We start from the raw sequence: 26,531 nt of genomic DNA, 5'->3' as shown, positions 1-26,531 counted from the left end.
TTAAGCTAGGGGATTGAGACCTGGTGGTTTGGAGGGGAGAGACCTGAAGATCTTTATGGGTCAGACTGATATACCAGCCCACATGGGAGTCCTGGGTTGGGCTTGTTAGCATGGAACATGACTGACCACCACACACCAGCATACACGCAAGCTGTGGCTGGGGGTCTGTCTGGAAGGGCTAGATCCCAGTACCTGACAGTGAGTGTCAGATCAGGTGATGGGTCACATCAGACTGGGCCATGACACCAGCTAGCAAGCAAGAGAACCAGGTCCAGGGGTGGATTCTGTTGGGGACAAATGGGCCCAACCCTATAGAGCCACAAGTCCTGCTCAGTAGCTTGAAATTTGGGATGGTAATAGGCTGAGCTCTGTGGGGTCTCCCCCACAGATTCCTCTAGTACCCTGTTGCTGGAGGGGGCGAGCCTACTGCCCAACATCCAGCCTCCTGGTGCGCAGGAGACAAACAGATGCAGCTGGGGTTCCATTTAAGTAGTTCTGGTTTATTTGTGAAATACAAACTCTTATATAGGGTAGCAAACAGCCTCTGGCCAGGAATTCCAGGAGGGGAGAAAGTAGGAGTCAATTGTCATCCACATGACTGAGGAACCCACCTCCCCTAGGCCAGGGGCAGGTGAGCGAAATGGCCCTGGCCAATCTTTCTTTAAAATGACTTGACCGCTGCTCTGGTTCACACCCAGGGCTCTGTCCTTGGCTGCCATCTTGCTCGCCATGTGTAACCTAGTGACCTTGACTGTTAGTCACCATCTTGTTGACTTAGTGACCTCTTCATCCCTGAGCCCCACAGAGCTATGTGTTACCGTGTAAATGACCTATACTCAGTGGTACTGGGGTTGGGAACAAGTGGGACAGGTCCATGCTGCAGCACCTGCATGAGCACCCTAAACAGGATATGGGGCGGAGTGGGCCACACCAGCTCATACCGAAGGCTGGGATGGATGGGGCAGGCCATGCCATGTAAGAGCTGAAGTTGATCAAAATTGACTACATGCTGTCATTTAAGTCCTCATGAGACAACAAAATTGCCAGATATTTGCATCAGATCTAGTCTGCTCATATAATTATTGTTTTAGTGGGAAAACAGATTCATGTTGCTTGCTATCATATTCCTAGAATCCATGAATAATGTGCTTTTAAACTTTATTTTTTTCAGGCCTGGCACAGTGGCCTAGCGGCCAAAATCCTCACCTTGCACACGCTGGGATCCCATATGGGTGCTAGTTCTAATCCTAGTGGCTCCGCTTCCCATCCAGCTCCCTGTCTGTGACCTGGGAAAGCAGTGGAGTACAGTCCAAAGCCTTGGGACCCTGCACCCGCATGGGAGACCTAGAGGAAGTTCCTGGTTCATGTATTTGGAGCGACACAGCTCCAGGTGTTGTGGCTGAGTGAATCAGCAGATGGAAAAGCTTCCTCTCTGTCTCTCCTCCTCTCTGTATGTGACTTTTCAATAAAAAAAATAATAAATCTTTGGAAAAATTTTTCTTTTTTTTTTCCAAAGATTTTTTTTCATTTTTATTTGAAAGGCAGATTTACAGGAAGAAGAAAAGACCAGAGATCTTCTGGTTTGCTCCCCAAATGGCCGCAATGGCCAGAGCTGTTGATGATCCAAAGCAGGATCTAGGAGCTTCTTCTGGGCCTCCCAGGCGGATGCATGGTCCCACTGCTTTGGGTTATCCTCCAATGCTTTCCCAGCCATAACCAGGAAGCTGGATGGAAAGTGAAGCATTTGGAATACAAACTGGCACCCATATGGGATCCTGGCACTTGAAAGGAGAGGATTAACCAGTTGAGACATCACTCTGTACTCAAAGTTTTTTACTTCTTATGTGGTTCTATAGAGATTTATTTGTGGTCACTTAGTGAAATGTCAATCTTAATAATGAAATGTGTGATTCCTTTAATTATACAGCTTGGAAATGTTAACATACTATAATTGCTTGGTTAAAAGAGACTTCCTGTTGTAACCCCTCGCAATTCAAGAGATAGAAGAAACTATCTTGATATATGTAAGAACAATAGCAACGTCTTTTTTTTTCCAAAGTATTCAAGGATTTTTTGTTCTTGTCTCATTGTCCTTTGTCCAGATGACAGAAAATAATTTCTTGTTGAAGAAGATAGAAATCAGTGTTTCCGAAGCAGAAAAGCGAACCGGAAGAACTGCCATGAACATGCAGGAAACGTACACTGCTTACCTCATTGAAACACGGTAGGTGACGAGAGTGAGGCCTGTGTCCAGAGAGCTTTCTGTGCTGTTGGTGCAAACCGCGTTGAGGAGTTGAGTATCTTATAAATTCCTTTGTTCTCTGGGATTGACTTTGTTTTACGTTTTCACAGATTAAGTACACAGCTGGGCCTTTTGTGGGCATGATCTCGGTAGCCGTACTCTAATGTATTTGTCTTGGGGGGAAGAGAGTAGTTTGTGGAATACTTCTGGGACCTGGAATGCTACTGGACACATGGCTTTGTTGTAGATTCTCCAGGTCCTTGAGGGAATATACAGAAAATTTCTTTGTTTGGAAATTCTTAACAAAGAACTCTAGGAGTAAAGAATAGGAGCAGGACCTGGTGCAATGGCTCAGTGGCTTAATCCTTGCCTTGTATGTGCCAGGATCTCACTAGGGCACTGGTTCGTGTCCTGGCTGTTCCACTTCCATCCAGCTCCCTCCTTGTGGTCTGAGAAAGCAGTTGAGGATGGCCTAAAGCTTTGAGACCATGCACCCATGTGGGAGACCCGAGAGAGGCTCCTTGGCTTTGGACGGGCTCAGCTCTAGCTATTGTGATCACTTGGGAAGTAAATCAGCAGGTGCATGATCTTTCTGTTTTTCTCTTCTCAGTAAATCTGAGCTTCCAGTAAAAATAAATGAATCATCAACTTAAAAAAAATTTAAAGAATGTCCTGGTGCGGTAGCCTAGTGGCTAAAGTCCTCACCTTGCGTGTGCCAGGATCCCATATGGGTGTCAGTTCTAATCCTGGCAGCTCCACTTCCCATCCAGCTCCCTGCTTGTGGTCTGGAAAAGCAGTCGGGGACAGCCCCAAAGCCTTGGGGCCCTGCACCTGTGTGGGAGACCTTGAGGAAATTCCTGGCTCCTGGCTTTGAATTGGCTCAGCTCTGGCCCTTTCGGCCACTTGGGGAGAGAACCATTGGATGAAAGATCTTCCTCTCTGTCTCTCCTTCTCTGTATATCGGATTTTCCAATAGAAAAAAAAAAATAAAGAAGACCTGTCATCTTAGGACAGTTGGACGTAGCAGATAAATTGATGGGAAGATAAATTAATTGACATTGGCAATTTAGACTATGTGGTAAGGTAGAAAATACAAAAGTGAACCATGGAACTAGGAACTAGGAAACGTGGGCCATTGTTGTGGTATAACATGTTAAGCCACCACCTGCAAAGCCAACATTCCATTTGATCACCGGTTTGGGACCCAGCTGTTCTACTTCTTGTCTAGCTCCCTGCTGATGCACTTGGGAAGGCACTGGAAGATGACCCAAGTCCTTTGGCCCCCGCAGTAACATGGGAGACCTGGAAGAAGCTCCTGGCTTTTAATTATTTTAAAAAGAGAGGGGAAGAAACAAAGACCTTCTACCCACTGGCTCACTCCTGCAGGGCTGTCTTGGGCGTTTCTGGTCCGTGCTGATGCCCCGGATCTGGAGCTTGATTCAGATCTCCAAGTGGGTGCATGGGTGCATGGGTGCAAGATCTTGGGACATCTTCCCATTTATTACTTTCTGTGTATGTTAGCAAGGAATTGAGTCAGAAGTTGAGCAGCTGAAACCTTAACCAACCCTCGGTAAGATGCTGGTGTCACAGGCAGTGGCTTAACGTTGTACCACAGCACTGACATCAAGTTAAAGGATTATTGTCAAACTGTAAAATTGTATTCGTATAAATTCTGTTCTATTTTATTTATTTGTTTTTAAGATCTGTTAATTTTTAATGGACAGGCAGGTTTACAGAGGGGAGAGAGGGAGAAAGGAAAGAAAGGTCTTCCTTCTTCTGGCTCACTCCCCAAAGAACCACAAGAGCCGGAGCTGAGCCAATTCAAAGCCAGGAGCCAGGAGCCAGGAGCTTCTTTCGGGTCTCCCATTCGGGTGCAGTGTCCCAAGGCTTGGGGTCATCCTCTGCTGCTTTCCCAGGCCTAAGCAGGGAGCTGAATTGGAAGTGGAATAGCCAAGGCATTCTCATCTGCTGATAGCTCCTCCAGATACCCACAATACCTAGGGCTGGGCCAGGATGAAGTTTGCAACTTAATTCAGATCTTCTATGTAGGTAGTAGGGCCCAGCTACTTGAGCTGTTGTCACTTGTGGCCTCCCAGGGTGCTGGAATCAGTGGGCCCAGGATTTGAAGCAAGGTACTCAGCGTGAATATAGATGTGTCAGCCAGCATTTAAACTAGTAGATCAAACATTCCCCCTGGAATTTTCCTTTTGTTGTTGTTGTTGTTAATGAAAAATATTTATTTTTATTTGAAATCAGATTTTACAGAGATAGAAAAAGAAAGTCTTCCATCCATGGGTTCACTTCCTAGATTACCGCAACAGCTAGAGCTGAGCCAGTTCAAAGTTTGCATCCGGGAGCTTCTTCCTGGTTTCCCATGTGGCTGCAGGGTCCCAAGCATTTGGGCCATCCTCCTGTTTTCTTGGCCAGAAGCTGGGTGCTGAATCTGAAGTAGGTATATTTCGGGAATGGGGTAGTTAGGTCAGATGGAGATCAGTTCTCAGTGTGTCCGAGCGCTCTCCGTAGTGACTCTAGTAGCTGCACTGGTCTACACGCCCACCAACAGTGCATTAGGGTGCTTTTCCCCCACTCCTCACTACCAGCTGTTTGTTAGGTGGAACTTCAATGTATTTTTTTATTTGCATTTCCCTGTTAGGGAGCCTGAGGGTTTTTTAATGTGTCTATTAGTCATTTAAATTTCTTCTTTTGCAAATATCTGCTCATGTCCTGTGCCCATTTCTTTAGCAGCGTTGTATGTTTTGCTATTGTTGCGTTTCTGAGGCTCTTTGTAGATCTTGGCTGCTAGTTCCCTATCTGTTGTGTGGTGTGCCATAATTTTCTTCCATCTTGTTGGCTGCCTCTTCATTTTGTTAATATGTATTTGAAAGGTAGATCAGTAGGGAAAGTTAGAAATAACTATAGAGAGATGCCTTCTATCTGCTCGTTCATGTCCCAGATATCCACAACAACCAGGTGTGATCCAGGCTGAAGCCAGGAACTAGGAACTCCATCCTGGTCTCCCACATGGATGGTAGGAGCCAAGTACTTGGGCCATCTTCCTCTCCCTTCCAAGGCACCTTAGCAGGGAGCTGAATTGAAAGTCAAGTAGCTGAGACTCAGAATGGCACTCTGGTAAGAGATGACATATCAAAAACAGCGGCTTTAACCTGCTGTACCACAAGGCTATCCCCTGTTGTTGTTGCTTAACGCTTAACAGATTCTCTACAAGTCTTTTAGGTGTTCTGTGTATTAGTTTTATTTCTGTAGTCACTAGCAAGCCATGGATTGTGTTTGCAGTAATGTTTAATAATCTGAAACCTACTGTTATTTTTCTTCAGCTAAAGTTGAGAATCTGAATTGCAATAGTTATTAAATATAGCTAATATTGGGCCCAGTGCGATGGTGCAGTGGTTAAGGTCCTCGCCTTGCACGCCCGGGATCCCATATTAGCGCCGGTTCTAATCCTGGCGGCCCCGCTTCCCATCCAGTTCCCCATCTGTGGCCCGGGAAAGCAGTTGAGGACGGCCCAAAGCTTTGGGTCTTGGGACCCTGCACCCATGTGGGAGACCTGGAAGAGGTTGCTGGATCCTGGCTTTGGATAGGTATAGCATCGGCCATTACGGTCACTTGGGGAGTGAATCATCGGACGGAAGATCTTCCTCTCTGTCTCTCCTCCTCTCTGTATATCCGCCTTTCCAATAAAAATAAAAAAATAAATCTTTAAAAAAATATATAGCTAATATTTTAGGTGAACTCTTTAAAATGATTTATGATTTTTAAAAAACATTTATTTTACTTGAAAGAGTTACAGAGAGAGGGAAGAAGAGAGGGAGGGAAGAAGTGAGAAAGAACCTTCCATCTGTTGGTGCGCCACAGGAGCTGGGTTGGTCCAAAGCTGGGAGCCAAGAGGTTTCCCACGCGAGCCATCTTCTGCTTGCCTAGGCACATTAGTGTGGAGCTGGAGCAGAAGAGGAGTACCCAGGACTCGAACTGGTGTGTATAAGCAATGCTGGCCCTGCAGATTGAAGCTTTACCTTCTATACCACAGCACAGGCTCCTGCTGCTGCTGCTTTTTTTTTTTTCCTTCCCTTTCTTTAAGATTTATTTATTTTTATTGGAAAGTGAGAATTTAAAGAGGAGGAGAGACAGATCCATCCAATGATTCACTCCCCAAGTGACTGCAATGGCCAGAGCTGAGTCAATCCGAAGCTGGAAGCCAGGAACTTCCTCCAGGTCTCCCACGCGGGTGCAGGGTCCCAAGGCTTTGGGCTGTCCTCTGCTGCTTTCTGAGGCCACAAGCAGGGAGCTGGATGGGAAGTGGGGCTGCCGGGATTAGAACTGCTGCCCATATGGGATCCTGGCAGATGCAAGAGAAGGACTTTAGCCGTTGGGTTACCGCACCAGCCCCAGCCCTGTTTCCCTGTCTTTATGTTCTTGTGTTTTTATGTTTTGTGTCTTTGTTTTCAGGCATAGGGATTTGCATTGTGGTTGTGTGTACATTTCTTGGAGTACAAAGAAGTTGTTGTCCAACAAGCACTCAGAAAACAAGAAAGTCCTAAAGGTTGTTAGAATATTGGTGCTTTCTCTTTCTCACAGTGCTTATGCTGGCAGAAATCTCAAGTAGTCACATAGTTTCAAATATCTTTTATGTGCTGTAATCCCAGCCTTCTCCCAGTTGTAACTCATATAGTACTGCCTGCCAGCTTTTCATCATTGTAAGTAAAACTTGAAAGGGACTTTTACTGCTTCTCTTGCCCATCCTTTAGAGATCATTGAGGTTTTGCTGTTGTGTTTCCTTGCACTTGGATTCATCTGATTTCCTTTATGATTTGAATTGAAATTTTGTGGCAGGTTAATCTTCATTGTGAATATTGTCCCTTCATCATGGAAGGACTGGAATTAAAAATATTTATTTAATGAGATAGTAGCCAAGCCACATTTTACCCTGAAATCTAAGATGATGTATTGTGGCTTTTGAAGTGTTTCCAGCACAGCTGTGTCTGTTGAGTGCAGTGGGTTTCTGGTAACTGAAGGGAAGTGGTTGGGAGTGGGGGCCTGGTATTGATGGATGTTCGTACCAAGGTGTGGGTCTCTGTGCCCGTGGCAGAGCCTGTGCCTTGCAGCCAGTTCCTCATCTGTAAGGTGGAGGGTCCCTGCTTCACAGATTTTTGTAAGGATTCAATTAGAAAATGCACAAAAAGCATTTTGGGACTTGGTTCACAAACATTTAAATGGTGGTAAATCTTAAAAGAGGTGTTTATATTTTTTTATATATACAAAATACTTATATTTTATATAAAAAGATTCATGTATTACATGCATGTATGTATATAGACATGCATATGTATACACATACATATGTATATCTGTATTATATACACATACGTACATATAATATAATATATATATAAAAGATTTATTTATTTTTTACTTGAAAGTCAATGTTCTCGGGGTTTAGGGAGAGAGAAAGAGCTTTTCCACCTTCTGGTTTAGTTCCCAGATGGACACAGTTGGCAGAGCTGAGCTGGTCCAAGGCCAGGAGGCTTTTCCAGGTTTCCTAGCAGGTTCAGGGACCTGAAGACTTGGGATCATCCTCTGCTGCTTTCCCAGGCCATCAGCAGGGAACTCGATCAGGAATGGAGCAGCCAGGACTCAGACTTGTGTCCAGTTGGGATGCAGACACCACAGGCAGACGTTTAGCATGCTATAACACCATGCCAAACCTTATGTATTTTTATTTTTAAAAAATAGTAGAAATGTTCTTGTCTTCCTTTTTAGGTCAGTTGAACCCACCGATGGCCAGAGTGTCCTAACAGATGCACTGTGGAGGCGGTACAGTGAGTTCGAGCTGTTGAGAAACTACCTGTTAGTTTACTATCCACACATTGTTGTGCCACCTCTGCCAGAAAAACGGGTAAGAAGTGAAATACAGTGGTTTGGAGGTAGCTGGCAGCGGGATTGTCCTTAATGATGTTTTGTTCACCTAGGCAGAATTTGTTTGGCACAAGCTGTCTGCTGACAACATGGATCCTGACTTTGTGGAGAGACGGCGCATTGGTCTGGAAAACTTCCTCTTGAGAGTTGCTTCCCATCCTGTCCTTTGTAGAGACAAGATCTTCTATTTGTTTCTGACGCAGGTAGTTCTCTTTTGTGTCATCTTTTAAGATTGTTCATATGATTTTTTTTTTAAGCTGTAGAATGCTATTCTTAAGGATCTTTTTGGAGCAAATTTATAATTCGTATGGAATTGTGATTTTTTTTCATTGTGCAAAGTGAGATTTATTAAGAATATTAGAGATGGAAACCTTTTGTGGAGTATCAGGAGTGGGGTGGTTCAAAAGAGAAAGACCCTGCAATTATGGTTTTGTTTTATATTGAATTTCAAAATTTCAGGTTCCTTCATTCTTTTGACTAGCATATGTTAGACTTATAGTTATCGACGGTGTAACTTTATTTTATTTTTTATTTTATGATACAATTCTGTAGGCTCTGGGATATACCTTACTCCCTCCCCAAACTCCCTCCCCCTAACACTATTCCCCATATTTAACAACAGTATAATCCTTCATAAGCAGCCAGAACTCCATCATTCTGCTATCTAAGTGTGTCCTGATGTTGTAGGTACAGACAATGGCAGACAGTCCAGCTTTCTATTGTCAAGATATATCCAACAGTGTCATTGGGAGTCCAACTTTGATCTGGGAGTAAAAATGGCATACTGCATTGTATCCTCACATCTGGATGTGATAGTCTCTATTACACAGTTGCTATACATTTATAGTATAGTAAATGTTATCCATTTGTCTTAAATGGATAACCATACAACAAAATCAACAACGGGACTAAAGTTAAAAATTTGACAACACCATGAAGTTAAATAACAGGCTACTGAATGACCCATGTGTTGATGAGGTGCATGTCTGCAGTCCCAGCTACTTGAGAGTCACCGAGTCCAGGAGTTCTGGGCTGTAGTGTGCTATGCCAGTCAGGAGCCCACACTAAGTTCAGGTATCAGTATGGTCACCTCCCTGGAGCCAAGGACCACTAGTTTGCCCAAGGAGGTGTGAACTGGCTCAGGTTGGAAATGGAGTAGGTCAAGATATAACTTTTTGGTAACATTTAAATGATATCAAAATTACTCATCGGTTTTTTGCAGTCCATATCTATAAAGTCTGTCTCACGTCTGAACTGTATGCTTAAGTTTGAAATGATGTCTTTTTTTTTTTAACCTCTCTGCCATCTCTCCTGAAGTTAAAAACAGAGTGAAAGATATTTGTGTAAGATGTAATATTCTTTATGGGTTATTTTGCTTTGCAGTAATTTCTCAAATTAACTTGAATTTACAGGAAGGAAACTGGAAGGAGACAGTGATTGAAACTGGGTTCCAGCTGAAGGTAAGAATAAAAACTGTGTGAAAGAGTCTGCTATGCTCCTTTCCGTTCCCAGCGTGGACTGCGCGCGGAGTGGGTGTGGTGACTGGAGAGTGAGTGGTATCATTGGTAAGGCTTGCAAAGAAACTGCACAGTGAGACCATAATGGGCAGGTTAATTCTACTGAGAAGGAATGTTCCGAAGCATCGATTTAAATACAAGCTGTAACTTTCTCACAGTGAATTTGTATTCCTACCATTTTTTTCCTTCTTTCTGTCATGTTTCTGCTCACTCCCTTTTCCCCATAATCCTCACTCTCGTTTCTTTCTTTTCTTTTTTGACTTAATTATTCATTTGAAAGAGTTACAGAGAGAAAGGGAGGGATAGACAGGGAGATATCTTTCATCTCCTGGCTTGTTCCCTAGATGGCAGCAACAGTCTGACTGGGTCAGGCTGAAGCCAGGAGCCTCGGGGTCTGCTCTGTGGGTGGCAGGGCTCCAGACCCTCGGGCTGTGTTCTGCTCGCCCCAGCCCGTTAGTAGGCAGCTGAAAGTGAAGCAGAGCAGCAGGACATGAACCAGTGCCCTTGTGGGGTGCCAGCCTTACACAGTGCCTGGGTCTACTACACACACTCTTCATCAGATGTAGAAAGTACTTCTGAAGACTCACAATTGGATTTTTCTCGTTTTAATAGACTAAAAGATAAGTTATTGGCCATGGCTCTTCTGCCTTTGGTGGCTGACAGCCAGTTTGCGGTGGGCACAGGAACGTGTGTTGGTATTGCAGGCTTACTTAGTTTTCTCCTGTTCAATCACTGGAAGTAGTATTTGAAAATGAGATTGTTATCTGAAAATTGAGGAGCATAGTGATGGTGCTGAGATGGTCACCCTGGTTGCAAAGCTTAATCTCGGGCGCAATGAACAAGTAAGTGGATAAATGTAAACACACAGTACAGCTTGAGTAAGCTAATCCAAAAATATGAGATGTGAGATGCTCTGAATTTTGGAGTTTTTCTGGTTAGGGATGTTCAGCCAGTAAAATGTATGCAAACATTCCCAGATCTGTAATCTTAGATGGTTCTGGTCCCATGCATTTCAGGTAAGATACATTCAGTTTGTATGTAGTATATGTTAATCAATGATCCATGTCATAATACAGTACTAACAGTTCAGTTACAACGGTCTAGGCAAGCAAAATAAAATCTTTTTTTTTTTTTTTGTTGAGATTCTGTTTTATTTACTTACTTGAAATATAGAGAGCCAGAAACAATTTTCCATATGCTGGCTAACTCTCCCAATGACTGCAACACCCAGGGCTGAACCAGGCCAAAGGCAGGAGTCAGGGACCAGCAACCTCATCTGAGGCTCCCATGTGGCTAACAGGGGCTGCGGCTCTTGAGCCATTATCTATTACTTTCCCTGGCACATTAACAGGGAGCTGGTTTGGAAGTGGAGAGGCCGGGACTCAAGCTGGTGCTCATATGGGATAACAGTGTGGTAGGCAGAGGCTTAACCTGCTTCACTGCAGTGCTAATCCCAAAATACCTTTATAGTAATTTAAAAATATCTTTTAAGGCTTTATGCATTTTTATATAGGCATTTGACAGTCTGCAGAAAACAGAGTAGAAAGGGTTTTCTTCTCAGTCCAGAGAACAGTTAAGTATCTAGCTTTGTCATAAATTGTTTCTAATTTACAATTACCTTGAGTTGGGTATAATGTGGCTTACTATTATACTTAGAGAAATACTTTTTTGAGCTGATTTCTAGGCTACACCTATTTTAGCAGAAATAAAGATTACTGAAGTAATACTGGAGAGAGACCCACTGGCAGTCATTTCAGTGGACATGTGGGTTTGACAGCAAGGAAGGGGAGGAAGCGGTAGGCGGTTATCAAACACTGCAGGGTGAGTTCACTGGCCTGAGGCCAAATCCCCACACCTGTTTACCGCAGAACCTCACTGCCCTACAGCTGGGCTCTTATAGCTGAGGTTATAATGGTTTTCTTCAGGCTTCAAGAAAAAATGGAAGTTTGCTTGCTATGGGTTGTGTGACTGAGTCATTGGGCATGTTTGAAAGGAATCCCACAGTTGCTTTCCAATATAATGATAACTAACACTAGCCTAAGATTTAACTTTTTTAAAAAAAATATTTGTTTTGTTTATTAGAAAGGCAGGGATAGGCTAGTGCAGTGGCTCAACAGGCTAATCCTCTGCCTTACAGTTGCAGCATCCCATATGGGAGCTGATTTGTGCCCTGGCTGCTGCTTTCCCCATTGAGATCCCTGATTATGGCCTAGGAAAGCAAGTTATTTGGCCTCTGAATCCATGTGGGAGACCTGAAAGAAGCTCCTGGCTCCTAACTTCAGTTCAGCTCAGCTCTGGCCATTGTGGCCACTTTTGGGAGTAAAGCAGTAGATGGAAGACCTCTCCCTCTGACTTTCCCTTTTCTCTGTAACCTGGCTTTCAGAAAACAAAAATCTTAGAAAAGAAAAGAAAAGAGAAGAGAAAAGAAAGTAGGGTGATGGGATAGGGAGAGAGAAAGAGGTCTGCTGGTTCGCTTACCAAATGGCCACAACTCTGGGGGCTGGGCAGGCTGAAGCCAGGCGCTTAGAACTCTATCTGCTGGGTGGGTGACAGAGTCTGAGGACCAGGCTCATGACCTGCTGCCTTCTCAGGTGCACTGACATGGAGCTGGGATAGAAATAGAACAACTGGAATGTCAAATGGCACTGTGAAATGTGGGGTGATGCTGGCCTTGTAGGCAGCAACATAACCCACTGCACTTTTATGCTGGTCCCTAAAATCTGCTAACCAGCACTGTAGGCTAGTGACTAAAGTCCTTGCCTTGCATGCACTGGGATCCCATATGTGTGCTGGTTTGCATCCCAGCTCCCTGCATGTAGCCTGGGAAAGTAGCAGAAGACAGCCCAAAGCCTGGGGACCCTGCACACACATGGGAGACCCAGAAAGAAGCTCCTGGCTCCTGGCTGGATTGGCTCAGCTCTGGCTGTTGCAGCCACTTGGGAGTGAACAATCAGAAGGAAGATTTTCCTCTCCGTCTCTGCTTTTCTCTGTAAATCTGACTTTCCAATAGAAAAATAAGTAAGTTAAAAAGAATCTGATAACTGCTACTGTAAGACGATATTAGAAAGGTTATCAGAATTGGAAAAAAAAATTCTTTTAGATTTATCACATCTGGCATTTGCTTATGTGAAAGATGCACATAAGAAAATTATGCTTCAGGCCTGGTGTGGTAACCTAGTGGCTCAAGTCCTCGGCTTGCACCTGCCAGGATCCCATATCGGTGCTGGCTCTAATCCTGGCTGCCCTGCTTCCCATCCAGCTCCCTGCTTGTGGCCTGGGAAAGCAGTCAAGGACGGCCCAAAGCCTTGGGACCCTGCACCCACATGGGAGATCTGGAGGAGGCTCCAGGCTCCTGGCTTCATTTCGGTTCAGCTCCAGCTGTTGTGGCTGTTTGGGGGTGAATCAGCATCTAAATTTCCAATGAAATTGAATACATTTAAAAAAATTATGCATCAATTTCAAATTTTTTTGTGTTTTTCCATTTTTCTTCAAATTTTTAAAATATCCTCAGATACTTATACCAGCTGGAAGCAGGATGGCAGCAATGTAGCTGGGATGCAAGTTGGCACTCTGTTAGGAGTGGCAGGCATCTGACATAGAGCTTTAACCCCCTACACCACAGTCCCTCCCCTCAGTACTTTTTGTTTGCTTGTATTTTGTTTGTTTTGATTAGACAGATTGCTTTTTTCCAATTTTTTAAAGATTTATTTATTTTTATTGGAGAAGAGGAGAGATAGAGAGGAAGATCTTCTGTCCAAGGATTCACTCCCTAAGTGACTGCAACGGCCGATGCTGCGCCGATCCGAAGCTGGGAACCAGGAACCTCTTCCAGGTCTCCCACACGGGTGCAGGGTCCCAATACTCTGGGCTGTCCTCGACTGCTTTCCCAGGCCACAAGCAAGGAGCTGGATGGGAAGAGGAGCTGCTGGGATTAGAACCGGCGCTCATATGGGATCCTGGCACATCCAAGGCGAGGACTTTAGCTGCTAGGCCACGCCACTGGGCCCGCTTTTTTCCATTTCTAATGTTTGAAAGCAGACACAGATTTGATTTTGAGAGCACAAAAGTTGATTTTAAGAGCACAAAAAGTTGAGCACAAAGCTTAACATTAAATTCAGAATTGTAAAGAGAGAAAGATGCTGAGTGGTTGCCTTCAACAGAAAACTGGCCTCCCCAGGTAGTCACTGACAGTATGTTGAGATCCTTAACCAAGAAAAGCAAGCACGAGTTAGCGTATGAGCCTTGTGCTGGGGCTTGAAGCTGTGTATTTAGTTTGTAATTAGTTGTACATATCTATATTACTTTAAATTAAAAATCTAATAGCTTCCAAAGTAGTGAGACTATAAGGCCATAATATGTTTTTGAAATTTTCATGTAAAATGTAGTTTATGAAAAATCTATGCATGAATTCCAAGAAATATCTTGCCTTAAAGTAAGCATCTCTGAACCCATTTTTCCATGAAGTTTTTCTATATTTATTTTGGACACATCTATTAATGTGATTTTAATATCCGTGTTACTCATTCTCTTGTAATGCAAAGTATTTTAACGGAATTAAAACCACTGTTTTTTTTTTTTTAGCACTGTGTGAATTGTATTTGCTTATTATGTATCTATTTATTAAGGATTGATATATTTTTATTGGAGAGGCAGATTTACAGAGAGGAGGAGAGACAGAAGGATCTCCTAAGCACTGAAAGGTCTCCCAATCCAGAAATAGCTATCATGGCCGGAGCTGCACCAGTCCAAAGCCAGGAGCCAGGAGCTTCTTCCAGGTCTCCCATGTGGGTATAGGGTCTCAAGGCTTTGTTTCATCCTCCACTGCATTCCCAGGCCATAATCAGGCAGCTGAATCGAAAGTGGAACAGTCAGGATACAAACTAGCACCTATATGAGATTCCAGCACTTGGTGATGGAGGATTAGCCAATTGAGCCAGAGTGATGACCACATGACTAGTATTTTAAATACATCATGACTAATATATTAAAATTATGGTATTTTTATATAATATCCCAAGAAAAATTACCACCAAGTTGTTGCAGTAGGTGATAATCCCTCTGACTTGCTTGTCAGTTGCCCCGTAGGTCTAATTAATTCTGGGTCAGCATAATTAATGGCATAATTAAATTAATGCAGAAATACAGAACAAGTAGGCACATTGCCCCAGTGTCCCAAACATCTGGTCACTCTTCTAGCTCGCAGTGTCCCAGCGCAGGTCTATGTTCCCACTGCTGATGGGAATCAAGTGGGGCTCCTCTCCTGCATCCAGAGGTGGTGCTGGGAGTTCTGGGGGGGTCTTCCTGATAGACCCTCCATCCAGTGTCCCCCAGGGTAAAGAACAGCAGATGGGAGAAAAGCCTTCAGGGATGTTGCGGAGAAAGTACCACCTTAGTGATAACACTAGGGAGTCCTAGGCAGAGAATGAGGGGACTCTTGGCATGTTTTTAGAGCAGCCCCTGAGGGGAGGGGATGTTTTCTGTGGGACTTGACCAAGCTCCTCTCCAGTCTGTGTTGAAGATGGCTCTCAGCCTCTTTCTTGGGCTGGGAGGTGCTCTGTCTCTGCTGCTAGTGGTACATGTTTCCAATGTTCTGTTACTACTTTGGATCTGCAGTGACATGGGCTGTCACCGTCCCTTAGAGCTAATCCTTATTTTTCTCATGACACCATTATAAGTAGAAACTGAAGCAGGAACCCTTCTCCCCTTCCCATTGCTGACTTGCAGCTCTGTCTAGGAGCTGTGAAGGTTCTGTGGCCTCGTGCTCTGTATCGAGGGATCAGGGCAGCAGCTGTGGTATACACAAAGGGCCAAGCCAGGTCTCAGACTGCACCTTGGCATTCCATTAGATGTGTGATGCCAGCAGTGAAAACAGAAGCTTAACTTGGGGCACCATACCACTAGCTGCTCAATTAACTTCTTAATTGCCATCTCTCTTTTTTTTTTTTTAGAATTAATGCATGCAAAGATATTGGTAAAGGAAGTACTGAAAAAAATGAAGTAAAGAAAGCTGTGTGGTTTTTTTGTTTGTTTTAGATTTATTTAATTTAATTGGAGAGGCAGATTTACAGAGAGGAGAGACAGATCTCCATTCACTGTTTACTTCCCAAATGGTCACAGCGGCCAGAACTGCGCCAGTCTGGAACCAGGAGCTTTTTCCGGGCCTCCCATACAGGTACAGGATCTCAAGGTTTTGGCCATTCTTTACTCTTCTTCCAGGCCACAAGCAGGGAGCTGTATGGGAAGCGGAGCAGCCGGGGACACAAACTGGCACCCATATGGGATCCTGATGCTTGGCACGGTGTGGGTCAGCCAATTGAATCATTGCACCGGGCCCAAAAGATGTGTTTCTGTGAGAATGAGGTCAATCCAAATCAGAGTTAATATTTTGTTTTTTACAAGACTATTTATTATTATTTTAATTTATTCAAGTAGTTGTGCCCCTGCTGCCCATGAGAGACACTTGGAGGGAGTTCAGACTCTGGCCTTCTTTCTGGTCCAGCTCCCGCTGTTGGCAGCTTTTTGGGGAGTGAGCTTGTGGATAGCTGGAAGGTCGACCTCGTTGCCTCCTCTGTCTCATCTCTCTGTCTTTAACATACATGGCACAGCTTTGTATAACCAGTATTGCTACAATAGCTTTCGTGCAACTCCAGGGCCACTGTTCACCTGGTGATGTCTTAGAGTTTGAAGTTAAGCCAAGAAACAAACTGATTTCAGATAATGCTCTTTTAGATGGAGTAGAAGTTTGTATGAAGCATAACGCATTGGGGCACTTTCAGGTGCTCACTGGGTAAGTCTGTACAGATTGGAGCAGTCCAGTTAATTTTTCAGAGATCCAGCCTGGGGGAGACTTTTTTGGTTGTGTTTTAGACAATTCCCAAATTCGTGAGGCTTGTGAAACAGCTGGCAAAATGAGTAGGGTGCCGGGATGCACCTAACCTGAACAGTGTTCTGTCAGCAAAGGTCAGCATGAAAAATAAGTTTGGTGGTACTAAAATACACAAGATTCAAGGAAAGATGACGTTTTTCTTATAGTGTTTATGTAATTTGACTTTAAAGAATCACTTCTGTATATGACTGGACATTGAAATTTGTTGAGCTCCTTTGATATGTAGTGAGTTTTAAAAGGTTTATTGACTTCTTTATTTGAAAGAGAGTGATAAAGAAAGATATAAGAGATCTTCCGTCTCCTGCCTCACCCCTGATGTTCCCTGATGTACTTGGGTCTGTGGACACCATCAAGCCCTCCCAAGTCCCAGGTCATCATCTGCTGCCTTCTGGGGGGCTGCACCCCAAGTGTGCTGACCTGCGGTGTACACGTCTGAAGCACTGCTTAACTTGCTGAGCTATGAGACCCCCACCCCCTGTAGTGTTTTTTGCTAAATGCATCAAGTTTATAGGTATTGGTGTTTGTAGGGACTTTCAAATGAACTCATTTGCCCATGAGATGTTAAGACAGACCAAGAATTGGTAAAAAGATGATTTTGGAATGAGAGGACCCTGAAACCAGCGACAAGTTGAGCTTTAGATAACTGTGGATCTGCTGGTCTGCGGTTCAGGGATGCTGGGACTGTTGATATTGTCATATTTGTTTTTCTTAGTCAAGTAACATGGGAAGCCCTGGGAATGTTTTTGTTCTGTTATATTAAAGAGTTTTTGTAACTGCATTAGCGGGTAGATCACTGAGAAGTTTTCAAGGTGATTGAGGTTTTTAAAATCAAAGGACATTTTGAAGTTGAGGTTGATTTGTGATTAAGCTACTTTATATAAACTCTATTGTGTCTCTGCCTTGGTCAGAAAAGATTTTTTTTAATGAGTACTTAGGGTAAAATCTGGGTATTTAAATGCATAGTCCATGCATTTATAAGATTATTTAGTGTCTTTCCCTCTGTTTTTTTAGGAACAGTTATAAGTAAAGATAGTTAACAAGTTGTGTTTTGTAACATTTTCTTCTAGCTAAAAAGTAACTTGATGTCATTTGGCTCCACTTCTCTGCTGCATGTGTTCTCATATTTGTTTATTTCTCCCTAAAATGCTGATTATGAAAATGAGAAAACTCAGTGTACATCTGGCTTGAATTCTGAGAACTGCTTGCAGGAGTGCCCAGTTAGTTTAGTTCCACTTATTTAGTTTAGACCGTTGTTTTTCTTGAACTGCTTTTTCCACATGACCTGTTCTGAATTATAACAGTGCAGAAGCCATATGCCATATGTTTATAGTTTTTTCTTTTTCTTTTTTGGTATCAGCGAATGTCATGTATTCAGGCTCGTTTATTAGTAGTAGTCTCAAAGATAACCCCTAAACTATTTTTAGGGATATTTAATGTGTTATGATGAAAACTCTACTTGAACATCTTAATTCTAAAGGGACAGTAAAACTGTTTGAATTTTATACCCGCCAATGTAATTGTATTAAGTAAATAAATTATTTTTTCCAGGCAGACTCCAGGTTAAAAGCGCTTAATGCAACATTCAGAGTGAAAAACCCAGACAAGTAAGGTTTTGTTTTAATAACAGTTCCTATGTTGTTTTGAATGGTTCCTATCTATTTCATTTTTCATTTCTGAATGTGTGCAATTTATTTGCATAGTATTTTAAATAGTAATTCATGTCTGATGAAAGTCCTTTTTAAAGTCTAAAACTGATTTGGAAACTTGTTAGCTTAACTGAATTTGAAGTTGTAAATAACTGAAGTTTTCAAAAATGAAAGCACTGCTAGAAGGATTTATTAAATGCTGAGAGTGTCAGAAAAATGACAATTTTAATTGCATCGTTTTCCTTGTATGACTTTGCCTGTAAAATATACACAGAGCGCTAGATGAAAATTATGTACTTATGTATTTCATAATCAACAATGTTCTTTGTATGCCATAAACTTGATAGATAATGCATACTAGCCTAATGATTTAATGGAGGTAGATTTGTCTGACAACATTTGACTTGCTAGTATCAGGTTGGTGTTTGGGAGAGCTTTTCTGTATTCAAGGATGCCAGTGTATTCAGAAGTGACTTTGCTGAGGCACAGGACCCAGGTATTTAAGTTTGTGCTTCTGCGCCTTCTCTGAATGTGGGCTAATTCACGTCTCCTCTGCGCACCTGCAACTTGGTCCATCAGAGCCAGGCTCACTTTGCCATGCTTTTCAACTCTGTTAGGATGCCTGCGGGGAGTCCTTAGGTGTTGGTTTCTACACAGTGTACATTCTTATCAGACAACAGCTCCGTTTTATTATCTGATGTCCTATTGTGTCTGACTTTACATAACAGAACATTAATTACAGTGCCTCTATTTTAACATGAAATTTGAATATGAATATTTTGAATATTTAAAGTTTTGATAATAGTAAGTTGAAAGCTTTATTTTTTTTTCTGTCTAGTAGACTTTGCTTTTTGAAGTTGTTTTAGTAAAGCTCATAGACAACTTGAGAGCAAAGTACAGAGTTCTCTTACTGTCTCCCCTCCTGCCATCCCCCCCCCCACCGTGCTGAGTTTGTTGCGCCGAGTTGCATTGAGCACAGCATTATTACTCAAAGTCCATCGTTTATAACAGCGGCCATTCTTGGTGTAGTGTCTGGACAAATGGAAAATAGTATCTGTTCACCATTATAGCATCATACATATGAATCTCACATTAGATGTTAAATTGTATATAAAACAATGGTTTTCTTCTTTTATAAGAAAGCCAGGTTACTTAGGCAGTTAAGATTATGATTTTATGAGGGAATTCTGAATTGTCTGCTTATGTCAGTTTGCTATGCTAGAAGTATGGATGAAGAGAAGACTTTTTTTTAACATCTTGTCCTTTTTTAAATTTTTTTAAAAAAGATTTATTTATTTTTATTACTAAGTCAGATATACAGAGAGAGGAGAGACAGAGAAGAAGATCCTCTGTTCAATGATTCACTCCCTAAGTGAGTGCAATGGCCGGTACTGCAACGCCTGGCACTGTGCCAGTCCGAAGCCAGGAACCAGGAACCTCTTCCAGGTCTCCCACGTAGGAGCAGGGTCCCAAAGCTTTGGGCCGTCCTCAACTGCCCTCCCAGGCCACAAGCAGGGAGCTGGATGGGAAGTGGAGGTGCCGGGATTAGAATCGGTGCCCATTATGGGATCCCGATGTGTTCAAGGCGAGGACTTTAGCTGCTAGGCCACGTCGCCAGGACTGAGAAGACTTTTTTTTTTTTTTTTTTTTTTATTGGAAAAGCGGATATACAGAGAGGAAATACAGAGAGGAAGATCTTCTGTCCGATGATTCACTCCCCAAGTGAGCCGCAACGGCCGATACTATGCCGATCCGAAGCCAGGAGCCTCCTCCGGGTCTCCCACGCGGGTGCAGGGTCCCAAAGCTTTGGGCCGTCCTCGACTGCTTTCCCAGGCCACAGGCAGGGAGCTGGAAGGGAAGCGGGGCTGCCGGGATTAGAACCGGCGCCCATATGGGATCCCGGGCGTGCAAGGTGAGGACTTAACCACTTGTGCCACCGCGCCGGGCCCAGAAGACTTTTTTTTTTAAAGATTTATTTTCATGTTTATTGGAAAGGCGGGTATACAGAGAGGAGAGACAGAGAGGAAGATCTTCCGTCCAATGATTCACTCCCCAAGTGAGCGCAACGGCCGATACTATGCCGATCCGAAGCCAGAAGTCTCTTCCAGGTCTCCCACGCGGGTGCAGGGTCCCAAAGCTTTGTGCCGTCGTCACTGCTTTCCCGGGCCACAACAGGGAGCTGGATGGGAAGCGGGGCTGCCGGGATTAGAACCAGTGCCCATATGGGATCCTGGGCGTGCAAGGCGAGTACCTTAACCACTGCACCACTGTGCTGGGCCCAAGAAGACTTTTTTTAAAGATTCATTTATTTTTATTTTGAAAGGCAAATTTTTTTTAACAGAGGACAGATAGATTCACTCCCTAAATTACCACAAAAATCAGAGCTGAGCTGCTCTAAAGCTGGGAGCCAGAATTCCTTGCAGGTCTCCTATATGGGTTCCTGGGCCCAAGGACTTGGGCTGTCCTCCCACTGTTTTCCCAGGACATAAGCAGATAGCTGGATGAGAAGTGGAGCAGCTGGTATGCTGATGCTGCAGGGCAAGGATTAGTATGCTAAGCCATTGTGCTAGCCCCAAGAGAGAAGGAATTTATAGTGAGCTTTTTCAGTACTCTCAAAAGGCACCATGGTAAAAACATTCAGAAGGATAGGGAGGCAGGAACTGGAAATTTTGAAACCAGAGAAGATGAGGGTAGAGAGAAGAGTGATGTATTCTAACAGTCACACGGACTACCAGGGCTTATGGTATTGTTTTTCCTCTGGGTTTATGCTCAGATAATAGCTGGTTATACAGGTGCAAAAGCTGTAGAGCTGGAAATACTCCCAGTGTAGGGCCAACACAATGGCTCAACTGGCTAATCCTCCACCTGCAAGCACCAGGATCCCATATGGGGGCCAGTTCCCATCTGTTCCACTTGCCATCTAGCCCCTTGCTTGTGTCCTGGGAAAGCAATCCAAGACTGCCCAAAGCCTTGGGACCTTGAATCTATGTGGGAAACCAGGAAGAAGCTCCTGGCTTCTGCCTTTGGATTGGCTCAGCTCCAGCTGATTGAACCAGTGGATGGAAGATACTTCTGTCTCTTTTCTCTACGTCTTTCCAATAAAATTTAAAAAATACTTTCAGTGTAGTACAGTAGAAAAAAGTAAAGCCATGTGAAAAGAAGAGAGTGATATGAAATAGACAACAATTAGATTCCAGTTTTTTGTTTGAAGTATTCAGCTTTGAGGTTGGAGAGAGACATTAGTTAGTAATAGCCTTGATGGAGGTTATTGTCAAGACAAGTCTTGGGATGGATGTTGTGACACAGCACAGTGAACTTCTGCTTGTGATGCTTACGTTCCACCTCAGAGTGCCTGGGCTTGAGTCCCACCTGTGCTTCCCATCTGACTTCCTGCTAATGCACCTGGGAGGCAGCAGATACTATCTCAAGTACTTGGTTCCTATTACCAATGTGGGACAAGAGGATAGAATTCATTCCTTTTGGCTTCAGCCTGGCCCAGCCTCAGCTGTTGCAGGCATTTCAAAGAGAGGGATTAAATTGGCAAACAGAAGATCAGGCTGGGCCTGGAGCAAAGGCTCAATAGCTAAATCCTCACCTTGCAAGTGCCGGGATCTCATATGGGCACCTATGAGACAGTTGGTGTTCTAGTCTCTTCAGTACCCACCAAGCTCCCTGCTTATGGCCTGGGGAAGCAGAAGAGGATGCCCAAGATCTTGAAACCCTACACCCACTTGGGAGACACAGAGGAAGCTCCTGGCTTCTGGCTTTGGATCAGCTCAGCTCTGCCATTGTGGCCAATTGGGGAGTGAACCAGCAGATGGAAGATCTCTCTGTCTCTCCTTCTCTCTGTATATCTGCCTTTCCAATAAAAATAAGGGAGAGGGAGAAAGAGAGAGCGAGTGAGTTGGTCTCCATAGCTCCCTCATCGTTACCCTGCCTTACAAATAAATTAAACCTTAAAAATTTATTAAAATTAAAGTTAAAAACTTTGTTTAAGTGCAAAGCAAGCCTGGACAAACTCTGATCTGATTAGGAGAGGTACCACTTCAAGCTTAGGAGAAATAACTACAAGTATGTAGAGAATGGAGAATAAGGTGAAGCACAGATCCTGTAGTGTTAAGATTGTCTTAAGAACAGAACATACGTGTAAGGTGAGGCCCTGCCATAGGTTAGGGGTAGACAATCTCAAACTTGTAGTCTCATCGGAATCTGCATTTACATGTTGATTTTTATGTCTCAAAAGCAGGCATTTAAGATACATGAAAATTCAAGAGAGAAGTCTTACGTAAGCATTTCAGTTTGAAGTCTCTTTTTTAACTCCATCCTGTTAAGTGGAATTACATCATTTTGAGATTTTACATGATTTGTACTCTTTATCAAAGGATATCTCATCTTTTTTGGTGGGGGTAGATTTTATTACCAGATAGACAACTAGTTCTTGGATCTGTTGGCTCATTTCCCAATGATGATGTTCTGAATGGCTGGGACCGGATCAAGCCAAGCTAAAAACTTGAAGCTGAGTCCATATCTCCCATGCCTGGAGCCATCACTGCTGCCTTGTAGGGTCTCCAGTAGCAGGCAGCTGTAGTTAAGAGTGAGAGGCAGGCATTGCCCCAGCACTGAGAAAATGGGACACATGTGTCTCCACCTGTGGCTTAACTGCTGTGCTGAAGGTCCTCCGGGGTTCCTTACTTTAGTGTGCAGATATTACTAGTTCCTGACTTGGGCAAAGAACTTAAGACTCTTATTTACAGGAAAATTAATTCCTTCATTCTGTGAAATACACATTGTCATCTAAAACTTGATGAAGTTTCAGCCTTCACCTTTAGATCTTCTGATTTTCCTGTATCCATGATTTTTTCCAAAGGTGCACATTTTGTCTGTCACCTACTTAGAAACTTTTATCCATGGCTTCCTGGTGATGTGATCACTGGGGATATGTATGCCTGCTGGCCCAGGACAAGTACACACACATGTTGCAGATTGTGCCATTCTGTTAATCACATTCAGAAGCTGTTATGTGCCTTACACATTCTTCCACCAGAATGGACCTTTGCTTTCAGCTCCAGGAGCCTCTGTTCTCCTAGTTTAAGTGTTCTTGAGTCTTACTGATTATATTCTTACACATTCTCTTATTACCTAATGTGCAACTAAGAAGTTATAGTTATGCCAGCTCAAAAATTGGGAAAGGTACTTAGGAAATCTGATCAAGTCTGGAGATGCTCCGTGACCTTAGAGAATTTCTTCTCCCTGAGCCCCAGCAGAGGAAGCTCTGATCAGGGGAGATAGGATTGAAGGAACTGTCTGGCTCCTGACACTGAAATTCATTTTTTTAAAAAAAGATCTATTTATTTTTATTGCAAAGTCAGATATACAGAGAGTAGGAGAGACAGAGAGGAAGATCCTCTATCCAATGATTCACTTCCTAAGTGATCACACCGGCTGGAGCTGAGCCATTCCAAAGCCAGGATCCAGGAGCTTCCTTCAGGTCTCCCATGTGGGTGCAGGGTCCCAAGGCTTTGGGCCGTCCTCGACTGCTTTCCCAGACCACAAGCAGGGAGCTGGATGGGAAGCAGGTCGCCAGGATTAGAACCCGCTGGCGCCCATATGGGATCCTGGGGCATTCAAGGTGAGGACCTTTGCCGCTAGGCCACTGCACTGGGCCCAACACTTGAATTCAAACCTTAATTTCTTTTTTGTTAAAAATAACCTTTAAAAAATTTATTTTAATGGTAGCAGAATTACAGAGAGACTGAAACCTATCTGCTGGGGATAGAGAGAAATCTTCCATTTGCTTGTTTTCTCCCCAAATGGATGCAGTAATGAGCTGAGCCAGTCTGAACCCAGGAACTTATTCTGGGTCTCCCATGTGGGTGAGAGGCTCAAACACTGAGTCAGTCTTCCACAGCCTTCCCAGGCGCATTAGCTGGGAGCTGATTCGAAAGTGGAGCAGTTTCTATCTCTCCTCTCTGTATATTTTACTTTCCAATAAAAATAAATAAAGTTTTTAATTTATTTATTTTTATTGGAAAGGCAGGTTTATACAGAGAGAGAAACAGAGAGGAAGCTCTTCCGTCTGATTCACTCCCCAAGCGGCCACAATGGCGGGAGCTGAGCCAGTTCGAAGCCAGAAACCTCTTCCAGGTCTCCCACGTGGGTGCAGGGTCCCAAAGCTTTGGGCCGTCCTCGACTGCTTTCCCAGGCCACAAGCAGGAGCTGGATGGGAAGCACAGCTTCCAGGATTAGAACTGGTGCCCATATGGGATCCTGGCATGTGCAAGGCGAGGACTTTAGCCGCTATGCTACACTATCGTGCCAGGCCAAAAAATAAATAAATCTTAAAAAAAAGTGGAGCAGCCAGGATTCAAAACTAAAACCCATATTGGATGCTGTGATATTGCAGGTAGAGGATTAATTTGCTACAGCATGGTGCCAGCCCCAAAATCTTAGGTTCTGCTGAAAATTATTTCAACTCAATTCTAATTGGCTGTAGTTAAAGGATGTATATGAATCAATAGATACTTAAGAGTCCACAGTCTGTTCTTACTCCTTCTCACATTAACTTCTTAGTTTCATATCCCTTCAGAGTTGGCCATTTTATTTTTTAAGATTTGTTTATTTTAAAGGCAGAGTTACAGATGGAGGGAGAGAGAAAAGCAAAGAGATCTTCCATCTATTGGTTCACTCCCCAAATGGCTGCAGTGGTTGGAATTGGGCTTGTCTGAAGCCCTGCGCTAGGAGCTGCTTCTAGGGCTCTGACGTGGGTACTGGAACCCAAGCACTCAGGACATCTTCTGCTGCCCTCCCAGGCACATTAACAGGGAGCTGCATTGGAAGTAGAGCCGCTGAGACATGAATCGGTGACAATATGGGATGACAGCACCGTGAGCAGCGGCTTTACACACCATCCTACAGTGCCGGCCCCCTTTGAGAGTTTTATACCAGAAATGCAAAAAAAAAAAAAAAATAAATAAAAATAAAAACCACTAAGAGCACATTCTGTTTTCCACCTGAGATGTAAAAAGGAAGAGCAGACATGGCTTTGCCCTCCATCAAATGACGTGCCAATCTTGCTCCTTGGATTATTATTATTTTTTTTTTTAGCTGAAGAATACTGCCTAGAGTGGAGTAAGAATGTTGAACATAAAGTATTTTATCATGATCAGATGCCCTCAGCTTTGCCAGCCGCCTCTTTGTTTAGATGAATGACAGTTACTACATCTGTATGGTCTGTGAAGAGTTCTGTAAGCCATGTTAAGGGGTCTGGACTCTTTCGCAGGATCAGTGATTAACCTGTGTTTCATGAAGAAATCTGACTAAAAGCAGGGGAGCAGTGCAGCTTTGAGCTTTTGGGAGGTCGTCTGAGCCAAGAGGGCAGCAAGTTAGAGTGACCTGGGGCTGAGTGAACTAGCAGGTGAAAGGTAATGATGCTTATCTGCATCCAGGTTGTTGGCTGCACACCAAGGCAAGTGAGTGCATCTAGGCAATGTTCCAGAGGTGGAATTGGCCAGCTGGGTGGTTAGTGGAATGTAGGGGTGCCGGAGTGGGGTAAGAAACGAGATGACGCTGAAGCTTCATTATTTAGCCTACTAAGGAGCCCATTAGCACAATTTAGATGAGGAGGGGGAGTGGATCGAGCATGACACATTAAGCCCTTGATATGTCAGCAAGTATAAATGTCTGTTAATCACTTCTCTATATAGGTTTGAACTATGGAAGAGGGATTTGGGCCAAAAGTAGAAACTTGAAATTCTGCAACATGTACATCCTAAGTGTTAAGTGTTATGAATGACAGCCACATAAGGAATGTATAGACCAGGAGACTGATTTGCAGGCGGGTGAGAATCTAATTGTTGAGCTTGAAGAATGTCAACACTTTCAATGATGAGACCAGAGGAGTACAGTTGTTCTAGGCCTGTGGGTAAGCAGGTTGTAAGTTCCCACTGCTGTGTCCCTGGAAGGGGGTGTCTCTGCGTCCTTGTGGTTATTTGCATTCTCTCCTACTCAGAGACCCGCAGTAGTTCACACAGCTTCTTTGCAACACTGAAGTTAGCAGTGTAAGACATGGATGAAAGAAGTGAGAACTAGTCCTCCAGGAATGATGAGAAGACAATCATGTTAAGAGAACAAATGGCTGGGGTGGAGGAAGCATGTCAGCTGTCACACCATCAAGAGCGTTAAGTCAGAGGAGGGCTGAAATAGAGCATTACATATTAATGAGGTGAAAATACTTGGTAACTTGTCAGAAATACTCCTCTACTCTAGTGCTGTTGGCAGATGCTGGATTCTAGTATGCCAGTCAGTGAATG

General features: G+C 43.6%; 1 protein-coding gene across 2 annotated transcripts in view; it reads left to right on the top strand.

Moving 5' to 3' along the window:
- The window catches only part of LOC121171185 (sorting nexin-4), a 57,325-nt gene that overhangs the window by 9,565 nt on the left and 21,229 nt on the right, over nt 1–26,531 (top strand). Inside the window, exons 2-6 of one of the 2 annotated variants that reach the window (XM_041002759.1) lie at nt 2,103–2,224; nt 8,018–8,153; nt 8,227–8,376; nt 9,586–9,633; nt 18,125–18,180. In XM_041002759.1, the coding sequence (XP_040858693.1) occupies nt 2,103–2,224; nt 8,018–8,153; nt 8,227–8,376; nt 9,586–9,633; nt 18,125–18,180 (512 nt within the window). The remainder of the gene's footprint in view (nt 1–2,102; nt 2,225–8,017; nt 8,154–8,226; nt 8,377–9,585; nt 9,634–18,124; nt 18,181–26,531) is intronic. The other variant, XM_041002761.1, reaches the window with a different exon arrangement.

Source organism: Ochotona curzoniae, unplaced genomic scaffold, assembly GCF_017591425.1.
Source record: "Ochotona curzoniae isolate NIBS_2020 unplaced genomic scaffold, NIBS_Ocur_1.0 scaffold_2587, whole genome shotgun sequence".
Classification (NCBI taxonomy): domain Eukaryota; kingdom Metazoa; phylum Chordata; class Mammalia; order Lagomorpha; family Ochotonidae; genus Ochotona; species Ochotona curzoniae.
The sequence above is the reverse complement of the archived record's forward strand: the minus strand, read 5'-3'. Positions and strand labels throughout refer to the sequence as shown.